Here is a 21139-nt window from a genome sequence, read left to right on the forward strand (position 1 = left end):
GGGCTCCAGGGCCCTCATCAGCCACAGATCCGTCCTCCCCCTCCCGGCATGGAGGTGGGCTCTCACCTGGTGGGCCTCGGGGTCCTGGGGGGCCTGGGATGGAAGGTCCTGCAGAAGGAGAAGGGAAGCAGGATGCTCAGGAGCTGTCACCACTACCGACGCCCCAGCAGCAGCTAGCTCCCTCCCTTAAGGCCCCTGACCCTAGGATGCCTGAGAGGCTCACCTGGCGGCCCACGTGGTCCAGGCGGGCCTGGGGGCCCTCGTAAATCCAGGCCTTCTGTAGAGAGAAGGTGGCAGAGATGAGCACAGCTATTGTGAGGCTGTTCCCCGCCGAGCCAGACTCCCTGCCCACATTCATTACCCCAGGACAAGGCCCTAGTCAGGGCTCAGGACTTGCCCAGAGCCCACCTGCTCACAGGCAGGACAGGCAAAGACCAATTCCCTGACCACTGATGCAGGTGTGCACAGTGAGGGGTGAGAACAGACAGGCAGCCCACGTTCAAATCCTGAGGGCCGTGTCTGGTTGGTAACCTTGGGCATGGCCTCTACTCTCGTGGCCTCAGTTCTGCACACTGGGGCCAAGGAGACCCAAGTCAGAGCAGGGTCGTGATGATGCCACAAGAGGCCACAGAGCACTGGGCCCCTAACAGGTCCATGGCTAGGTTGGGCTGTTGTCTTGAAGGCTAGTTCCAGGGGTGCAGGCTGGAGGCTGGCCTCAGCTACCCCCAGCCTGGGCCTATGGCCGAGAACCCAGGGTCCTGGCCACAGTTCTGTATGGGGAGGTGCAGCTGCTGCCGGTGACACGCTGTGCCATGGCCTGGTCTCACCAGAGCCTACAGCACAGCTGTCCTCAGTGTTCAGTGTGTTCCCCCGGGGCCTGGTGGCCTGCCACGCAGCTGTCCCTGGTTTCCTCCCCAGCCCCCCCCCCCCCCGCCCGCCTCCAGCCGTCCCCTGGGGTTCCCTCCAGGAGGGGTGGCACTCACGCGTGGAGAGGAATTCGGAGATGGAGCTGCTGCTCGTGAAGGACTCCCCGGCCAGGCCGGGCTCCCCTCGCGGGCCTGGGGGGGGCACAGTGTCAGGAGAGGCACCGCCTGCCCCCACCCTCTCCCACCAGCTAGCCCAGGACCAGCTACGGGTTAGACAAGGACACGGACAGGACTGGGTTGTAGACAGCTGGCAAGTCAGCCACCTGCACCCTGGAGGACTGGGCCACCTTGGCCAATGCAGAGCTGTCTCTCAGTATTTGGGCAAACTGCAGCACAATGGCTTGACTGCAAGGGCCCTACAGAGGCCAGAGGCCTTTGGCCTGTGACATCATTCCAGCTCTATCTGGGCTGGATAGGTGAGGGTGGGCTCCCCAGGGGACCCCCTAAGGGGGAACCCTCCCTCCAACCCTTTGTTCTCCGAGGGTGAGGCATACCTTGCTGTCCAGGGATGCCAGCAGGACCAGTAGGGCCTGGAATCGGGGGGTTGGGGGGGGGAAGGAGGCTGTTATACCTCACAGCAAGAGGTGGAGAGAGGGCGGTGCCCAGAGCACACAGAATTCCTCATAAGGGAGGCACAGTGGCCCCATGGGCCAGCCTGCCACATGGAGAGTGAACCAGCAGGGCTTCCCTAAGTGCTGCTGCCTCCAGGACTTGGGGGTTACCTCTCTGCCCCCCACATCACCAGGGCTTGTCTGTGCTGGCCAAGTTGTGCTCCTCATTTTTATACAGACATTTTAAATAAACTTTAAAAGAGGCATTTTGGCAAAACAGAAAATGCTCACTCCTAATTCTTGACCTTGTAAAAATTTCATTTCCTCCCAGCCACCTGGGTTTTATGGAAATGGAAATGCAACCACAGACAACACTGAGCAGCTTGTCCTGCTGCTTGTTCCTGATCCTCTCAGCTATCAACTTTCTCCAGAAGTGCTCCTGTCTCCCACCCATCCCAGGCAGGACCCTCCTAGATGGTTCCTGGCACTTCTGCTAACTTGAGGACTTCCTCAGATCGCCACTTGTGGGACTAAGCTGGCTGCTCATAGGCCCAGGAGGGCACAATTGGTCCAGTACCTGCCCAGCTGCTTACTGCCCCTGGCACATGCCAAGAACTGCCCTGCTCTTGTGTGCTGCGAGGGAGGGCAACCCTCCAGCCTCACAGCCTGACACCAGAGCCAGCTCTACCAGGCTCTCCTTAGGGTCTTCCCTGGGCTCCAGGGTTTGGATGCACCAAGCTGGATTCAAGGTCTGCAAGACTGCTGGTCTGACCTGGAGAACCTGGAGGTCCTGGGGGTCCCATGGCACCAGGAGGTCCTGGGGGGCCTGGGACAGTGATGGTCGATGACCCCTCTGAAACGAGACACAGGGAGCACTCAGGCCACGCAGGCCTTGCCCCTCCTTCACTGCTTGTGGGGCAACCCACCACCTCCCCCACAGCTCCCTGGTGCCTCTGGAAGGACATGAGGCAGAGCCCAGGCAGGTGCTGCATGCTAGCTGCCTACCTGAAGTCACGATCCTGCCTGGAGCACCAGGTTCACCTGGGGAGGACAAGGAGGCATGTGGTTGAGATCCTAGGGTCAGTGAGGGACTCAGCCCTGCTGGACCTCCTGACCTGGCTCTCTGAACTGCAGAGACGGATGTCACAGTGGGACGTGGCAAAGTCTGTCCAGGAGGCCTGGAGGAGGCTTCCTCGCTCATGGTTCACACACCCATGTCCCAGCCTAATTTCTGAAAAGTGTCTGATGGCGGGGCAGGGGGTTGGGGGAACAATCACTCCAAGGTCCAAGGCCAGAGCTCCAGCTGCCAGTCCAGTGGGAGAGGGACTGGGCAGAGGGAAAGGGCTCTGCTGGCAGCCGGTCCGGGATGTGCCGAGCTGCATGAACGGCAGCAGCTCTTGGCTCAAAATCTCAAGAGTGGGGAGCACGCAGGTCTGTCTGGGATGGGGGGTGTTGACACCTTCCAAAACGCAGCACCCTCCAGAAACGCACCTGACAGGATGGACAGGCCACAGCCACAGCAGGCAAAGCCCCCAGATAGAGGCCTCTTCCAGGGCCCTGAACTCACCGGCATCAGAACGGGGTGATCTTGTCCCTCTTAACAAACCCGGTTGGGGTCAGGGCTGAGCCAGGAGACGGCCCATATGTGTGCTTTTGGAACACAATCCAAGCAAGGTAAAATGTCCCCTTCGAGGTCCCCTTGTCCAGGGAGGGGCTCAGCCCTCTGGGACAGTGAGAGTAAGTTTCTGGCTCCCTGGGCAGCCCTGAATGTGCACAGCCCTTATGCAAGACCCTGTCCCTAGGATGGGCTCTGCAGAGGTACCCACTTCCCAGGCCCCAACACCTCCCCTACCCTTCCATCACTGGAGATCATCTCTGGAGAGCACTATTGCTAGGGGGTTTCCACAGAGGAGCGACCACTTAGGACAGAGCACTGAGGAGGAAGACCTCTGTGAGCACGTGGACCCCTGGACTTGCTTGGAGTTGGGTTCTGCAGGGTGGAACTGGACCGGGAGTCTCCGTGTGCCTGGCTATTACCCACTGTCCCAGTGAAACCCCCATGTGACAGTGAGGTGCAAGGGCTGCTGGGACTGGGCCGGTCCACAGGGGTGTTTGGGCTCCCACCTTCAAGTAATCCACTAGGCCGCTAGATGCCACTGTTGATCCAGGCTCTGGCCTTCCCCCTGCCAATCCCTCCCTCCCATAATAGCTCCTGTAAACCTGTGAAGTGAGAGTATCTCCATTGGATAATCACATACCTTTAGTGCCTGGCCGGCCGGGTGTCCCTGGGAGCCCTGATGTGGTTAGAAACAAACTGTCAGGACAGTGCAAGCCCAGTGATGGCAGCCACTCTCTGAGCAGCCAGCGCCCTGCCACTCCGCACAAGCCATACTTGCTCACTGACACCCTTACAGTCTGGAATTTGGCCCCTGAAGCCTGGGGGTGTGGCGCTTGCCCAGGTCCTGTCCCTCTCTGGCAGATCGGGGCTGGAGGCAGGCAGAGACCCACAAACACAGCCCCAGGGGTTAGGAGCCTCCTGTAGCCAGCAGAGCAGCTGTTCACCCCAGCTGGGCTCCCTGCCCAGCCAGGGTTGCATCTCCTTCTTGCCTTGAGTTCCACACCTCCTGACCTGGAAACACCTGGAAGAGCCAACCTATGTTCACCTGCTGGGGAGGGTCTGCTGTTTGGTTTGAGTCTCTGTCCAATTTCCTTTAGGGAATGAAAGGCCAGGTATGGTGGCAACTGTACACCCTGGGCCAATTCCAGGATGGGCAGCTCCTTGCCCACAGTGGAGAGTATGTTCCCCATTTCTACCAGAGCATTCTAGACTGTTCTGTACTTTTTTTCTTTCTTCCTCAGATGCTTGTCAAAACTCCCAGTGGAAGAAGCTGCACCCATGCTTGCAGGGGGAGCGGGAAAAGGGGAGGAAAGGCAGTGGTCAAAATGGCTGTGGCATAGGGAGGTAGGAGACTGGGCAGCTGGGAATGACATGATAACTCACCCTGAGGGCCCTGGGGTCCTGTCACACCTGAAAAAAGAAAACACAAGAGGGGCGAGTTGTAGAGTTAAGAGTGTCCCTGAGCAGCCACGCCCTCAGCTGCAGGAGCACAGGATGTGGCAGGAGGGGCTAATGGGTCAGGAGGACAGGCCCCAAGCCAAGGCAGCTGTGCTTCAGGGTCCTCCCACTCTTGGCTTTGCAAGGAAGCAACCTGGCACTCCAGCGGGCAGTGGGTTTGAGCCTCTTTGGGCTCCCACATTCTTTTCTGCTCTCCTTTGGCCCAAGTGGAGACTCCTGCCAGGACTAACTCCTGGGACCAGGGCAGAGGAGAGTCTGTTGAGGAGACTTCAGGTGCAACCCCAGGAGATTAGGACAGGAGGGAAAGAGATCAGAGGAACAGAGTCCCTTCCCCTTTCTAGAACTCCTTGTCTTCAGCTAGGAATCCTGAACAACAGCCGAGTGAGCCAGAGAGGCCGCCAGTGTGCACACAGTGTAACGTGAGCTGGGGCTGCCCCGTGCTGAGCACTGTAGGAAGACAAGTATGGCACATGCAGGTGTACACAGCCCCACATGCACATACATGCACATGAACAGGTGCACAGGAACACACACACCCCACCAGCAGGGCCTGGGTCCCTCTTAGTTCAGTACCTGGCTTTCCTGGGTCTCCAGAAGGTCCTGGTGGGCCACGGGATCCTGGCATCCCCATCAGGCCTTGTTCACCTAGGGAAAGCATGACCAGTGTGCATAGGCCTTTGTGCCAGGACAGCTAATCTGCTGACACTGTCTGGGGTTTCCAGCCTGGCTTGTTGGCAGGTAGGGAAGGGGTTGGAACAGTAGCTGGGCTGTGCACATTTCTATGCACCTGATGCTGCTTCAGGTATCACAAGGGTCGGGGACAGGAGTGGGACAGGGATGGGAAGGCAAAGGCAGGTGGTAAACCTGAAGAAGGAGGATTAAGTACCAACCTCGTGGGCCTTGGTTTCCATCAGGACCAGCGGGGCCTGGTGAGGGAGAAGACATGTTACCATCCATCCTGGGCTGGGCCTGTGGCTCTGTCCTTCTCCCACTCAAGGCCTGTGGACTGCTGGGTGGGATCCCTGCAGCCCTTTCTGTACCCCTCAAGCTCTGGGAGAAGCTTGCTTTGTCCCATCAGCACACCCTGCTCTTCACGTCTGACTGTTGGTTCCCAACTAGGACACATGGCTATAGCCCAGAAGCTCAGTTCATCCACTTGAGGGCCTGAGGGACCAGGACCTCCAAGTGCTTGTGCCCTGTGCTCCCGGCAGGATCCTAACCCGATGCCTGGTGGGGGCCTCATGGGACTGTGCCTTGTTCTTTCCCATTCTATCCTCCCTCACTCGTGGTGAAGTCTCCGCACGGATGGAGTTTTCTGAAGTCCCTAACAGCTTAGATCATCTGAAGTGTCACCTTCTCTTTCCTGGTTGGAACATGCCCTCCCTCCACGGTGCCCTTAGATACTCGACCTCTCCCCATGCCTCATGCTGGCTGCACCTGCCCTCGAAGTGGGTACGGAGTCCTATTCACCCACCATGGGCCAGGCCCATACGTCTGCTCCCTGGGGGCACTTACCCATGGCTCCTTTGGCCCCGGGCTCACCCACGGCACCAGGCAGACCTCTCATGCCAGGCTCGCCTACAGGGAAGTCAGAGGACCAGCAGGTCAGGAGCTTGTTGACAGCACGCGCCCACCTCCCCCAGTCCTTCCCAGTCTTCCCCTCCCCAGCCAGAGGAGGCCAGGGAGACGAAGTCTGCCAGGGTTCCAGGTTAGAGCTATGTGGCAGCCATTTGAAGGGCCAAGAACATGTGTCTGGTTTCCTTGGAAACTGAAAGCCACCTCTGTCATCCCAGAACCAACTAGAACCAATATCCTTTGGAATCATGCCATAACCGACAGCTTATAAGTGGAGTCAACTTCCTGTGGCTTTGGGGAAAGTTTCATTTCCCAACTGGACTCACACAAAGAACCAGGACCCTAAACTCCCCTTTGAGTCCCCCAGTTATATCCACTGTTTGGACTCAGGATGCTTGCTTTCCACCCCATCCCCCAGGGCTGTATTTGATCTTGTAGCCTGTTTCCTCTGCATCACAGGTGCGTCTGTAGGCAGAGACCCCGGTCCCCACTTCAGCATTTTCTCTACCTCCCGTGACCAGATGGACTGAGGTAGATTCCAACATGAGACTGACCTGTGAGGCCTCGTGATCCCTTCTCACCCTGGTCACCTGCAACCGACAGGACACTGGGCATCAGCTGGGGGCTGGCCATCAGCTGAGGCGGGGTGTCAGCTGGGGGCTGGCCTTCAGCTGGGGTGGGGTGTCAGGTGGAGGCAGGGCAGTAGTATCCCAGCACTGGAGGTCCGGGCCGCAGGCTAGTTCTCAGCCCATGCCTGAGCTCAGATCCCAACACATGCTGAGCCCTCTTTGCCCAAGGACCACCCCAATCTGACCATGTGACCCTTGTGCCTCAGTTCCCCCTTCTGAGAGGCTGGGCTGCAGAGGACTCTGGGCTGTGTCTCAGCACCAGGGCCCAGCAGCATAGCGAGGGCCACGTGCGTTCTCAGACTCCAGAGCAGGGGCCACATCTGGGTGCCCAGGCATTAGCAGAGCCCCAAGACGATGGAGCAGCAGTGGCAGCCACGTACCTTTGGGTCCAGGTGGTCCCACAGAACCTCTGTCACCTGGAACAGAAATGGACATCTGGTGTCAAGAACCCCGTGGAGGACGAGGCTGTGCTTTTCAGCCACCTGACCCCCTTCCTCCTGCTGGTTAGCAGCACAGCCTTGGGGGCACGTCCAGCCGACCCTCTGCCACCCCCTTTCCTGAGGATGACAGCCCCTCCTTCCAGCTCCTTCTCCCAGCTCACCTTTGACACCAGGAAGTCCCACTTCACCTCGGAGCCCCTGGATGCCGATGGCACCTGCTCAGTAGAAAAGCCACACAGGTGAGTGCCTCAGCTTTGGAAAGGACAGTCATGCATGCATGGGCACCACAGGTACCACCAGGCATATACATGGGCACTACACCTGTACACATATACACACTCACCAGGCACCACCAGGCATGTACAGGGGTAGCATACCTGTATACATACACACATGCACATTCACCAGACACCACCAGGTGTATACATGGGCACCACAGGTACCACACACATACATGGGCACCACACCTGTATACACACCCTCACCAGGCACTATACTTGCATACACACACATATCTGCCCCACTGACCTGGGGGCCCCTGAGGCCCAGGAGAGCCGCTGGAACCTGAGGAGGAGGAGGAGGAGACCATACTGAGCTGAGGGCCAGGTGCAGGCCAGGGACCCCAGAGTGTTGGGGGTGGGCAGGGAGGGCAGCTCATCTCTTGGTGGGGGTGCCCAGGGTCGGCCCTGCCATATCAGGGGATCCAAGGAGTGACCTTGCCATCATAGCCTTCTTAGGGAGGAGGCTACAACAGGGTGGGGTCAGATAAAATCACTGGGCCAGGCCTGAGGAGGATGGGTGGCCATGGGCACCATATGGCAAGAAGGGCCCACTCTCTGTGTCATCCAGCCATGTGGCTTTCCACACATGCACCCCTGGGCCCTGTGGAGTAAACTCTGCAGCCCCTAGTTCACACATAATCCATCCACCAGGGGAGGCTATGGCCCAGGGCTGTTGAAGAGAGAAGAAAGGCTACTCCAGTCCTGCTCTGGAATCTGGACTGCAATCCCAGTCTGGGCCTGGGGCAGGAGGAGCTCCTTGGTGGGGCTCTGGACCCTCTACCCAGCCTGGGCCCAGAGCAGAGGGCTGCAGCTCTTAGGGACCTGAGGCCTGCTCTTCTGTGCTGGTTTTGGACCTGCCCCTCCACGTAAGTGGGGCTCCTGTTTGGGGTACCTGCTTACCTTTTGGACCCACAGAACCTGGGACTCCTGGGGGGCCATGAGGACCTGGTTCACCAGCAGCCCCTGGGAGGAGAAACAGAGAAGTGGGCATGTGGAGGCTGCACAGCTTGGCTGCCCCTTGGCCAGGGTGCAATTTGGAGGAGACACGTCCCCTTGCTGGTGGTCTGGGTCCACTGTCCTGCACAGTAGGGTTTCTAATCCTCCCACACCCACCCCATCCTTCACAAACTCCATGGAGTCTGCCCTCGTGGGCACTCACCAGAACTGGTTCCCTAGGGGAGCACAGGGGAAAACCAGCATGAGGCTTCCAGCTGGCAGTAAAGGCCAGGAGACCTCTGGAGGCTGTCTGGAGTGCCCTTAGTCCCTGATGAAGCAGCCCACGGCTACAGATCCAATTCTAAAGCATCTTTGCCTCGAGGGCTGCCTGGGTCTCACTCCCTGCTCCCTTCCAGCCCTGAGGGGCTCCAAGGCCTGCACCCCATGGCTGCCTCCCACCAAGCCCAGCCCTACCTCTGCTTGCCCCCTGCCTGGTGCCCCCTCCCCTCCTGCTGTGGGCAGGCCCTGGCTCCCAGGACTACACAGCTCTGAGCACTGGAGAGGGGTCCTTGGGCCCAGGCCTATGCTCCAAGGCCGGGCCTCTGTCTTGTTAGAGTCTACCACAGACCCTGGCTCAGTGACCATTGCTGATGGCAGGGCAGAAGTTGGAGTGGGGCAGAATGGGGAGAATGATGTTGTCCCTACTGGTGGGGGAGGACTGCCTCTTACCTCTCTCTCCTTTCTCTCCAAACCCAGGAAGTCCTGGTTCCCCACGTGGCCCCATGGGGCCCTCTCGCCCTCTCTGGCCCATGGGGCCTTCCATGCCGGGTTCTCCTGCAGAAGGGGATGGTCCACCCTGCAGTCAGGGCCCTGAGCTGCTCCTCCTTGGCTCCATCCAGGAGCTAGAGGGGCTGCTGGTAACAAGGAAACTGGATCCCGCCTGCCCTGACCCCGCACCTGTCCCTCCGGTGTCTGCCCATGGCTGCCCTTGCCCGCCTGGGCTGTCACTTCAGCTTCACCAGTCTCCAGCCTGCTCCCCGTGCTGCTCCTTGAGCCTGTGCTCAACCTTGGCCTTAGCCGCTCCCTTGGAGACATTCCTCTCAGGGCCCTGCTTCCTTCATTACGACGGTGGCTTCTCAGGGAGGCCTCCCCAGACCCTCTATAAGGTCACCCTTGAGGTCCCTCCAGGTTCTGCTGTGTTATCCTGCGCCCACCCCCTGACTACAGCATCATTCTTGTGCACTTACTATCCCCATGCCACTCTCACGTCAGCATGCATGCTGTCTTCTAACCCAGGGCCCAGCATGGAGCCAGCACCTCGCAGAGGCTTGTTAATGAGCAGATAGGGGAGGAATGCATGGAAAAATCAGTTCTTACCCACGCTGCCTTTTTGCCCCTTTGGTCCTTCTGGGCCACGGAGACCCAAGGGCCCAGGGGTGCCTGTGGAGACATGAGAGACATCAGCCCAAGCCCCTTGTACACCCTCCTCCAGGAACAGCAGTGGGGCTCTGTGATCCCCATGGGCACAGGGTCATCAGCCTTACTGACCTGGAGCCCCAGGAAGCCCGCGGTCTCCTGCAGGAACAAAGGTGAATGTGAAATGTCAGCTGAGGGCTTGGCGAATTCCCAGTGCAGTCACAGGTGGGATTCGGGAAGAGTGGCCACATGTAGCAGCCAGAGCCACAGCCATTCAGGTCCATGGGATTCAGAAAGGCCAAGTTCAGGGGCAGGACAGCATCCCAGGGGAAGCCAAGGGCTGGATCCTAATCTGACAACCTCAAGTTCAAGGACTACCAAGGTAGCAGGACCAAGGGGCTGTGTGTGTATCGCTGCGGTGGGGGTGGGGGTCTGAAGGGATGAGGAGCAGAGGGTCCCACAGGGAAGGGTCCCAGTTCCTGCTGTGGTCTCTTGGGAAGGGAGGGCCGCTATCATCTCCCATGGCTGCCGAATGTCTGGCTGCAGAACCTCCTGGGGAGATGAAGATGAATGGGTCTTGGCCCACCCTCAACCTGCTGAAGCAGGGGCTCTGGTGATCCCTGGAACTTGCCAGCTCTGCTCAGCAGGGCAAAGGGAGCTTGCCTCCTCCCTGTGTTCCTGTCCCAGTGATGGTCAGGCGAGTGCTGGCCTCCCCGACACTGCTGACCTCTTTGCCCGCCTGCCGTCCCTCACCAATCTCCCTGGGGACAGTGGCTGTGGCCCATTACACTTACCTTTAGGGCCTTGACTTCCCATGTCACCTAGAACCAGAACAACACGAGGGCTGTGTGAGAGGGGGTCGGGAGCCCAGGGCCACCCTCTCCTGGGTGCTATGAAGCCACACGTGGTATGGGCCCCTCCCAGTCCCCATCCGCATCCCCTGGGCACATGGCTGGGCCTCTCCTACCTGCCCCTTAGCTCCCTTCCCAAGCCAGTTCTGAGCCTGACTCCCAGACAGCACCAGAGCCTTCCTCGTCCCTCCCTTTGGAAAATGCCACCTACCAGGAGAGGGCCCCAGAGGGCTGAACTCCTGCAATACCTTTAGGGCCAGGGTTTCCCCGGAGGTTTCCTGCAAGAGAAAGTAAATCCCAAGTTAGCACCACACCCTCATCTCTCTCTCTCTCTCTCTCTCTCTCTCTCACTCACACACACACATACACACACGGAGATCGTGGGATGGCGAGGATCAACAGGGTCTAAAACTAAAACATTCTAAACTGGGCTTGTGCAGGGATCTTGGGCAAATGGTGCCAGGACTCAGTTTCCCAAACAGTAAAATGTGACCCCAGGGGCAGATGTCAGACACAGTGGTAGAGACACCAACTCCGGGCACCCACTCCAGAAACCCCTGTTTCTGGCTTCCCAATTCCAGCTTGCTGCTCACGCATACCCCGGGAGGCAGCAGTGATAGCTCAAGTCACTAAACCACCCCGGGGAGAGGCCAGGAATGAATTTCCCACTTCTGGCTACAGCTTGGCCTAGCCCCAGCTTTTTCTGGGCATTTGGGAATGGAACTAGCAGACGGAGCAAGGTGTATGTCTCTATTTTTCTCTACCTCTCAAACAAAAAAATTTTTAAATTGGGATTCTAGCTCTGGTCCTGCTCCTTGGGCTTTGGTGGGTGCAGGCAGTGGGGCCAAGGGCAGAAGGTGTCCTGGCACAGGCGTACCCATCGTCACCCCATGCATAGTGGCCACACACCACGCGGGCAGCCCCATAGATCTCACCGTTCTCCTGCTCCAGCAACAGCTTGTTCCGCACAAACAGCCAGAGTGCCTCCTGGCTGGAGCTGTCCAGTCCCGTCTTGCCCATGCCTGTGCCCATGCCTGGTGCTGCCAGCAGGCGATCCTTGCTGCTCTTCTCCAGGGTCTCCCCGTGCAATATCATGCTGCCCCGCATCCTCTCCAGCTCATCCACGCGGGCCCGCAGCTTTCTCACCTCCTCACCTGGAATGCCAGGGCAAGGTTGGCCTCAGCAATGATGGCCCTGGTGGGAGACCTGGTGCAGCTTCCTCTTGGCGCTGGGGACACCTGATGTGCCTGCCCAGTGGGATTAGCTCCTCTGCACCCTCCTGAGTCTTACAGAAATGGGTGTCATCCCCTGCCTCCCTCTGGCTCCATGGTGGTATGAGAACTCGGTAAGAAACAAAAGGAGAATGAGAGGGCATCACTTCCACAAGGGCAGTTTCAAACCTCCTGCAGGGAACTTGGAGCTGCCACAGCCCTAGCTCTGCCACCTGGCTGTCAGCCAAACACCTGACCTTCGCTTGGTGTCTCCGGGGGCCTCGTTTCTGTGTCCACAATAATGGGGGTGTCTGCATGGATGATCCGCTGTCTGAGCACTCAGGCCTATGGGCCTCCTGCAACTCCCACCACATACCCAGAGCGATGAGGCCAAAGAGCAGCCCCAGGAGCAGCAGCCAGGTGAGCAGCAGGCCCAGCAGCCATTTCCACCAGCTGCAACTGGTGCCACACGGGCACCAGGCTGGCGCCGCACCCCACTGTCCCCCGCTGCTGCTGCCGCCGCCTCCGCCACCACCTCGGCCACCGCCATGGTCATAACCGTGGATTTCTGTGGGAGAGACAGTGACTTACAGAAACAGCTTTGCAGTTCCAAGAAATGAGAGAGAAGACCTGTACCTGCTGCTGCACAAGGCAAAAAGCAAGGGGAACATGCAGGGTAGAAGGGCAGGAGGCGAGCAGGGCTCAGTGTTCCTGGGAGGTTCTGTTCTGTTATGTTGCTCCTGTCGAGTTGGGAGACTGGCGCTTCTGGCTGAGCTCCTTCTGAGGCCACCCCTTCCATGTCCACCCCTCCTCCCTGCTGGGTCTGTGTACTCTGGTGCCAGCCGAGGCCACACCCTGTCCCTCTGCCTCCCACCATGGGGACCGGGGTTCTCACTTGCGAAGTCGTCCTTGCCCTTTGTGGACACCGTCTTCAAGTCTCCTGGAGGGACACACACAGAGCACATTGGTCTGGAGGTGCTCTTTGAAACTGCAGGAGCCCCACAACTGCCCCTGGTGTCAGGTGCAGGACGGGGGCTTAGGTAGAGGTGTCCCCAGGATCCTTGCAGGTCTGCTAAGCCTTGTTTCACACTTCGCCCGTGAGGGCTCAGAAGACAAAGCAACGGATCGCAGTGGGGCAGGAGCGGAGGGGGACAGTGGTCAGGTGCAACCTTACCGTTAGCTTCAGCCTTCAGGCAGGCGTCGGCAGCATAGGCAGCCTGCTTTTCTTTCTTCAGAGTGTCTTCTGAAAAGGAAGCTGTGCCCAGAACCCATGAAAACCTGGAACACACTCTTCCCACCTGCTGCATACACCCCTCTGGCTCGGGGAGAATAGGATGCCTTGATAAGACAAGAGCCCAGCTTCCCTGGGCTTAGTCTCCCACATTTGTGCCAGTGGTTGGACTCACTGCTGCCCTAAGAACCCTCTGGGAGTTCCTGGCTGAATCCTGTCAGCCCATCTGCATTCATGACATGCTCTGTTTTCTGTTAAAATGAGATGGCTTTTTTTTTTAATTTCAATGTCTTAAACCACCTTGCTAGGACATATTTGGTGTCCTGTGTTTTTTGCCTCATCCCCCAGGACCCGGGCTCTGACTTACTGGCTGTGACGCCGGTGGGCGTGGCAGGGAAGACCTTGCCGCTGTCCTTGGACATGACCAGCAGCTCTACATCCTTCTTGGTGGGCACGTTGTCCTTCTCCATGAGCAGGAACTTGCAGTCTCTGTGTAGCTGCTCCTCACTCTGGACCCTCGTGGTGCATGCTGGAGGGGAAAAGAAGGGAAGAGACAGGGAAAGGTGTCAGGAGAAGGGAAGGGAGGAAATGAGAGAAGGAGGGAGGAGGAAGCAGAGGAAGAAGAGGTTGGAGGGCGTCGAGGGTCTCCTGTTCAGGTTGGCAGTGGTTGCCAGGGATTGTCTTGTGGATCACCTCGGCAGCTCTGGGGCTGCCTTGCATCGGAGCAGGGTCTTTACTGAGCAGGTGGAAGTCCCCCTGGCCAGGTAAGTCTGTCTTTAACTGATCTGGTGGTTTCTGTGTATACTTACGTCTCAAACACTACCTTCTAGTGAGGCAAGCTCAGTACCCATACTCCTGCTTCTACCACATCACTAATTTGCTTTGCCTAAACTCTGTGTCATTTGCTGAAACTTTCTTGCATACGTTGTCTGTGTTTGCCATCTGCCTCAGGGTGGCGAGGGCAGGAATCCATCATCTTGTTCACTGCTGTGCTCCAGCACTTAGGACATTGTCCGTCCAAAACACAGGACAGTCTCATTAAGGAATTGTTAAATGAGTGAATTCTTGAGTGAAAGGAAACATAACAAGATCAGAACAGTGGGAGAAACGGCTCAAGGGTTGAAGGTTTTGTGGGAACCAGGGAGGCCAGTAAGGATGGGTCAGACCCTGGACAGCAAGGCCAAGGTGAGTTCAAATGCATGGGAATTTCTGTTTACTCTGGGAAATATCCAAGGGGCCAAGGGGGTGAACTGTGGCTGTGAACCCCATGCCACTGAAGGTTCTAGCCTCTCCTCCCATACACTGTGGATCACAGGAGAGCAAGTCACCCCAGGGGCTAGCCTCACTCCTGGCAGCAGGGAGCAGCACTCACCTGCAGAGGTGGACACAGCAGTGCTCGCCACAGCAGAGCTCTGGGGCATATTTTTTTTCATGCCATATGCTGCAACGGAGGAGACTTGGAGTGAGCTGGGTCAGCATATCAGGGTGGCCCCATGTGGATAGCCAGGAGCAGCCCGGCCATCCTGGAGACAGGCAGCTCTCCCCAACCACAGGGACAGCAACTGGGGCTTTTTAGACAGTTCTGGTCTTTAATTCTGCTAGAGCTATTCCTCAGGCTACTTCCTCCAGGAAGTCCTCCCAGACCCTTACATATCCCTTCACCTCTGAATTCTGGCGGTGCACAACGTATTGCTCACTGTCTTGTAGGACCCGCCCACTGGTTTGTGTACATTTGACTTTCCACTTCAGCTAATGGGTAGAGGCTGAGGCTCACCTCTCTTCTGACTTCCCCAGGCAGTGACCTGGAGTATACACCAAAAGCTCAACCAGATGATCCACTTTGATTGACTGAAGGCTGTCAAGAACTGCAGCAAGCAGACAAGGCCACCAACCTGATGATTTTGGTCATGAGACATAGTGGGGTGCACAGGGGACACCCCATAGGGAGTGGCTGCTGCTGTCAGGATAGCCTCGCTGCATGGTTACTCGTGGCTGAACCAGCAAAAGGCCAAGGTTGGTATCTCTAGGTTGCAGACGGAGCTGCTCTGAGGGTGGGAGAGTTCCATTGCTTTTTGGGATTTTCCTGACCTTTTACTGCGGTTACTGAGAAGGTAACAGATCTGTAGTTGCTACCAAGAGCTGTTACTTCCCCAACCCCTGAGCTCCGAATGCAGGCTACTCACTTGTGGAGGTGGTGGCTGTGCCATGGGGCAGAGTGGAAGAGCTGGGGGCCAGGTTGTTCTGCACGCCAAACACTGTGAGAGGGATTGGGAGCAGATGAGCACGGGTGCACAGAGGCTGGGTCTTACGTGGGGCAGCCTCCTACAGTCTGCCAGTCTGCTCACCGCTTCCATGAGAAATGATTATGCAGAGGGCCCAGACTTTATTGCTTCTCACACTTGGTGACACAATCATTCTCTTATTTTTTTAATGATCCCACCTCCCTACACCAGGCAAAATTTACTGACGGTTCCTGACTTATATCAAGGAATCCTCTGTGTTTAGTGGAACCTTAGGCCAATCTAAAAGCTAAACGCTTGCAGGTAGGTATACTTGTGAAACAAATTAAAAGTTCCACATTAGTCAACACTGTGGTATTGCAAGTAAAGTTGCCACCTGTGACTCCAGCACATCCTATGGGCTACACTTGTGATCCAGCTTCCTGCTACAGGCTTAGGAAAAGCAGAAGATGACCCCAAGCATTTGGGACCCTGCCACTCATGAGAGAACGATGAAGCTTCTGGCTCCTGAATTCAGCCTGTCACAGTTCCAGCAGCTGTGGCCACTTGGAAAGTGAAACAGAAGATACATAATCTCTCTCTATATATATAACTATGCCTTTCAAAGCAATAAAAACACATCTTTAGAAGAAGAGATCCATATCATTGTATTTATGAGTCTCAGTGTCATAGCAGTAAGGCCACTTTCTTTAAAAAAATGTGGCTGATAAGTTATTTGCATATGCACAATTATGATATTATCAGGAGTAGCAAATCAACACTTCTGTGATGCGCTTGCGTTGGGGGATAAGCAGGAATATTGTTATCCTAATGTAGTTACTCCAATGAACCACTATGTTGAGTAAAAAATCTAAAATAAGATTCTTTTAAGTTAACTTTCATCCTGACAATATCCTAAGCCAAAGACCCACTGAGTCCCTTTACATCATTTCCCCAACTCTCACAGATAATCAAGGGCCTGTCAGAGAGTAAGCCATTGGCATCCTGGGAGCAGGTGCTGTGTTGCTACTTAATTTCAGCCTCCATGGGACAGAGGGCTCAGAGGTAAGTCTTTCCTTCCCAGGAGCAGGCCAAAAGTTGCCTTCCCTGGAAGTCAGGCCAGTTCCCCAGCAGGAGAGCACATGTTTAAGCCAGCAGCCTAGCTAAGGTGACTCGAGACAGCGACACTGACCTGAGGAGCAGCTGCTGAGTCCAGCGTGCAGGGTGGGAGAGCAGGACGCCATGTTATTTGGAACTCCAAAGACTGTAGAGGAGGAAAGAGGAAGGCTTGTAGGAGGGATGTCAGGCCCCATATAGGGACAGCTACTTGGAATCTGTGGAAGCATTGGCCAGAATGCCAGGACTGGCATTTTCTATTTGGTTCATTCTTGTTTTTAGAAGAAAACTGTAATGGTCAGCCCTCTTGCCCTACAGCAGAGAGCTGCTCATTACTATGTGGCATCCCAGGGCTTTGGCCACAGGAGATGCTGGGTCCATCAGACCTGGAGCAGACAGCTGGTCCAGCCAACTCTCTGGTTAGTGACCTTATTTTACAGAGATGGTCCCAGAGCGGACAGAAGGGAAGTGACTCGCCCCAGGCACCTCCATTGGCTCACCCACAACAGAGCTAGTTCTGCTGCCTGCATTTGTCTATTCTGATCCCCTGGAATAAATGCCCTTTCTGCTGAGCTGGACAGAAGCCCCAGGGTCAACTCCTGGGATTCCTGTGTACCCGGAGACCCCTCAGGAAGCCCGGGAAATAGTAACTGTCCCAGGGATGCCTCAGCTCCCCAGGAAAGGTGGGATGAGGTGGATGTGTGGGTGCCACGTACCTGAGCCTGCTGAGTAGGCATTGGTGTTGAGGAGGGAGGAGCTCTGGGTGGTGATGTTGTTGTGGTAGGTCCCGAGGGAGGAGCCCGCAGGCAGCGTGGAGGACCACATGTGCGAGGGAAGGTTGGCGTCCAGGATGGTCGTGTCATAGGTGCCCGACACTGGGGACAGACACAGACACACACATGGCCCTGTGAGCAGCTATGTCTTACATCCCCAGAAGACCACTGGGTCTGCTGGGATTTCCCTGGCTCTAGCACTGAAGGCTGCACACATCCCAGCAACTGTTCCCTTTCCTCCCCACCGCTTGCCCATGAAGGACAAGCAGGAGCAGCTGGCAGCTCTGCTTCCGTCTCAACTCCTGAAGCTAGTGAGGAGCTGGCCTCTCAGATGAGAAGTCCTTGCTGGTTCTTGGTGAAATTCCAGTGTGACTGGAACCCCTGCTACACTGCATTTTCTCCTGCTAAGCCCTTCTCCCTGCCTCCTGGCTGCAGGGTACGTGTGGCTAACTCAAGGCAGGCACAGTCCACATTTCATGCTGCCCCAGAGTGGGAGCTCTGTGCTTGGGCAGTGGTCAGCGAAGTCTGGGAAGCCTGCCAGGGCATGAGTTCCCAGGCTGGAGAGAATCTACTCCCTTTTTCCCATTTGCCCCTTTCCTCATGCCAGAAGGGATTGTGGGCTCACCCGATTGGGAGCTTGCCGTCACCGTCTTGGTCTCCACAGTGCCCTTCTTGGGGATGGGAAGTGTGTTGGAAGAATTCCGGGTGGGACTGGCACTCGCAGACCGGCTGCCCTTGAGCAAACGCTTCACGTCGTCCAGTTCTGTCCCTGTGGAAAGTTCCCCAGGATTCCTTCCTTGACCCCCTAACCCAGAAAGGCCTCGGGGAGGGGGGAATGCCAGCCTCCCACGAGACTGTGAACTACACAGTAGGAACCATGACTTGTTCAGGACCTACCTAGTCCCTGGCCCTGGGTTCCAACTTAAGAGAAGGTCTCACAGATGTCTAGTAACTAACTGCTGGTGTTGAGGAGGGAGGAACTCTGGGTGGTGACGTTGTTGTGGTAGGTCCTGGGAGAGGAACCCGCAGGTGCGCGCGCTTGCACATGCACACACACACACACGCACACACACACACACACACACAGCTGGCCTTAATTCCTGGTCCTTCAATTTCAGTAAAACAGTAACGACTTACACCTGGTGGATGGAGATGCACTCTGTAGTCGAACTCGGATTTCGCTCTCTGTGTAAGAGAAAAGACGGGTGGTTGTAAATGAAGGTTTAGGGATCACCATCCCTGACACAAAGCTCACAGCAGCTGGCTGGTGAGTCCTTGGACTGTTTTGAGATTTCTGGGACTGGGACAACAGGGAGCAAGGTATGCCCAAGGAAAGTACTGCTTAAAAAGGGATGGACCCTTTCCGCACCCTACCTGCCATCCACACACTCTGGGCTCCCAGAGACATCTTAACAAAATCCCAGGCAGTACAAGGGCCACTGACCAGCACTCTCCCCAGCCCAGCTCCTCACGACCAGAGGCATGCTTTTCTGCTGGCCTCTCAGGCATGGGAAATAGAATTCTGAGATCTACAGGTATCACCTCTGCAGAAATAGGAAGGGCAGGAGAAGACGCACCTCTTGACCATTAGCCTAAAGCACAGATGGCAGGTATGTGCCCAGGCTACCACCTTCTGATGACCAACCAGGTGGTCCATAGCAAGTCCAGGCCAGGGTGGAGAACTCACCAAGCTGAGAGGGGGTGTGCTTGCCCCACCCCTGCCCTGTGGACTCTCCCACCCAACCAGAATGCTCTATGGCAGCTTTCCCCAAGCCCGGCTTGTGCAGAGGAGATTACAGGCCACCAGGGAGCCCTTTGACTCCTGGATTCACTTAAAATCCATGGGCTTTTGCATATTAGGTGAAGAAAGCCAATTAAAGTACATCTTGTTAAGTCAACTGGGCAGGAGAGGGAAAGTGCTACCATGCATTTTCACTCCTGCTGCTTTCATGCGGAGGAGACTGCGGTCGAAAGCCGCTCTTCCCATCCTGATAGGACCAGCAAGACACTCAGGATATTCTAAGTTCCCAAAGGGCAGGCTCCATCCGTATTTACTCTGTCCCCTACAAACACATCAGCTGCTCCAAGAACATTTGCTAAAGCTGAACTGAGTCCAGTGTGAATGCTCACCTCGTGTTTGGCTCCGTCCTCTGGTGGCAGAAGAGGCTAAGAAGGAAAGAAAGGTAACTGTAGGCATGCATTCGAGGCTGTCTTCACAGACACAGATGTATGGGCAGGAGGTTACTGTCAGCATATGGATGGGGTTTTTCTGCATAGCAGGTACTTAACAGGTGGTGGCAGAGAATGCTTAGTGCTGCTCCACACACTGAGGCGGTTAGCTTAGCTAAAGTGCTCACTCGCCTCCGCGGGGCCATTCGGCTTGGCTGGCTACAATGATCACATGGATCAGAAGATCAGCAGTGTCACCCTGTGATTGTTGAGATTCTAACTGCTGCCCTGCTTGGCTACAAGGACTCTGATGGAAACTGGGATCCCTTAATTACAGCTTTGTCTTGGAGGCTTCTCTCTCTAAGCAAATAACTTGCCCATTCAGTAGTCTGAAGCAAATGCCTCTGATGGCAACTTGGCATGACTGATGGTCCTTTCAGATGTGTCAGGGTAAAGAGTGAGCTAGGAAGAGAGTCAGTGGAGGTTCAGCTCCTTTGGGAACCTCATTTCAACTCATGAGTTCCCCTTCCCTCCCACCTGCCACCTGAGCACCCTCCTGGTGCCTCAGGGCCTGTCTGTGCAAAAACCAGGTGAGGACGTACCAAATTCCTTCCGCGGGTACTCGGGAGAGGAGTTGCCGCTGGAGCTGCCTGCAGAGGGAGGGAGACACTGAGCCACGGTGCCTGGGGTGCCCGTAATTTTTGACCTTCTTGCAGCACCAGGGTTCCAGAGGGAATGATCTGTGTGCTTCAGAAGACCTTCCTGACGCTCTGCATGCTTTGGGGGCACAGGACACAGCCTGGGCTGCAGTGCCTAGCTGTGGTCCTGCCTCACCTCAGGGGACCCACTAAGGAAGCCAGGGTTGCTTGCCTGCCTCCCTGAGCAGCTCTATCTCAGAACAAAGCAACTGACCTTGGTTTAAGTAGGAGTCCTCCAGCTGGGGTCCCAGCATCAGCTGTCGACACCACCAGCAGGAGCCCCACCTGGCAGGAACTGCTAACTCAGCTTTCTCCTGTTAGCCGCCTGCCAATTCCAACTTCACACCATCTATCTTTCCCCATTGTTACCAACCCAGTCCTGGCCAATATGCTCTCCCCCAGCCTCCCGGCATATTTCTTCCCAGCTTCTTAGTTTATTTCTGTGTGGAGTTACTGCTTCTTCTTGCATGTGTGTCCCAGAGTTTTTACCTTGACTTCAAAAATCCTGGACTAATTTGCTAATTAAAGAACCTCATGTCCTCCGCTTTGTCTGGAATAAAGTCTGAATTCTCATTCTAACATTGGATCTCACTTCCTCCAATCTCTCTTCACATGAGTACCGTGCGACTCCCTGTGGCAGCCCTGGGCTCTCTTGCCTGTCCCTGTGTGTTGCTGCTCTCCCATCCGGGCTGGTCCAGCTCTCTAGTCCTGAACATCACTTCCTAGGCACTGTGAAGGCCAGTCTAGTAATTACCCCCTCCATAGAGTCTTCCTTTATTTCTTCAGCTGGAAACAATAAACAACTTTGCAGTAGAGTTGTTATTTTTTTTTTTTAATCTGCCATCTTCACTTACTGTCAGACTACAGGCTCCTTGGAGACCAGATCTGTGTCAAAATAACTTAAGGCATTTGATACAGTGTTAAATGTGTGCCAGGCATCTGATAAAGTACTACTTGGGAAAGTGGTGAAAGGATGACTGGATGAATGAAGTGGTAGATGAATAAATAACATCATCAAGTAACATGCATCCAAAACAGCCA

The 21139-nt window shown here is 56.1% G+C and overlaps 1 protein-coding gene across 1 annotated transcript in view; it reads right to left on the minus strand.

Moving 5' to 3' along the window:
- COL17A1 (collagen type XVII alpha 1 chain) overlaps nucleotides 1-21139 on the minus strand; it is a 67536-nt gene that overhangs the window by 7311 nt on the left and 39086 nt on the right. The window contains exons 7-40 of the mRNA XM_058671155.1: nucleotides 20003-20050; nucleotides 19362-19397; nucleotides 18369-18416; nucleotides 17857-18000; nucleotides 17175-17333; nucleotides 16535-16606; nucleotides 15307-15378; nucleotides 14496-14564; nucleotides 13491-13652; nucleotides 13067-13147; nucleotides 12788-12832; nucleotides 12269-12460; nucleotides 11617-11835; nucleotides 10930-10959; nucleotides 10625-10651; nucleotides 9963-9989; nucleotides 9792-9854; nucleotides 9144-9248; nucleotides 8379-8441; nucleotides 7726-7761; nucleotides 7359-7412; nucleotides 7138-7173; nucleotides 6683-6718; nucleotides 6069-6131; nucleotides 5444-5479; nucleotides 5127-5198; nucleotides 4479-4505; nucleotides 3736-3771; nucleotides 2483-2518; nucleotides 2250-2330; nucleotides 1421-1456; nucleotides 984-1058; nucleotides 224-277; nucleotides 67-108 (exon numbers count right to left, since the gene is read on the minus strand). Coding sequence (XP_058527138.1) covers nucleotides 67-108; nucleotides 224-277; nucleotides 984-1058; nucleotides 1421-1456; nucleotides 2250-2330; nucleotides 2483-2518; nucleotides 3736-3771; nucleotides 4479-4505; nucleotides 5127-5198; nucleotides 5444-5479; nucleotides 6069-6131; nucleotides 6683-6718; nucleotides 7138-7173; nucleotides 7359-7412; nucleotides 7726-7761; nucleotides 8379-8441; nucleotides 9144-9248; nucleotides 9792-9854; nucleotides 9963-9989; nucleotides 10625-10651; nucleotides 10930-10959; nucleotides 11617-11835; nucleotides 12269-12460; nucleotides 12788-12832; nucleotides 13067-13147; nucleotides 13491-13652; nucleotides 14496-14564; nucleotides 15307-15378; nucleotides 16535-16606; nucleotides 17175-17333; nucleotides 17857-18000; nucleotides 18369-18416; nucleotides 19362-19397; nucleotides 20003-20050 — 2382 coding nt within the window. The remainder of the gene's footprint in view (nucleotides 1-66; nucleotides 109-223; nucleotides 278-983; nucleotides 1059-1420; nucleotides 1457-2249; nucleotides 2331-2482; nucleotides 2519-3735; nucleotides 3772-4478; nucleotides 4506-5126; nucleotides 5199-5443; nucleotides 5480-6068; nucleotides 6132-6682; nucleotides 6719-7137; nucleotides 7174-7358; nucleotides 7413-7725; nucleotides 7762-8378; nucleotides 8442-9143; nucleotides 9249-9791; nucleotides 9855-9962; nucleotides 9990-10624; nucleotides 10652-10929; nucleotides 10960-11616; nucleotides 11836-12268; nucleotides 12461-12787; nucleotides 12833-13066; nucleotides 13148-13490; nucleotides 13653-14495; nucleotides 14565-15306; nucleotides 15379-16534; nucleotides 16607-17174; nucleotides 17334-17856; nucleotides 18001-18368; nucleotides 18417-19361; nucleotides 19398-20002; nucleotides 20051-21139) is intronic.

This window comes from Ochotona princeps, chromosome 13, assembly GCF_030435755.1.
Source record: "Ochotona princeps isolate mOchPri1 chromosome 13, mOchPri1.hap1, whole genome shotgun sequence".
Taxonomy (NCBI): Eukaryota; Metazoa; Chordata; class Mammalia; order Lagomorpha; family Ochotonidae; genus Ochotona; species Ochotona princeps.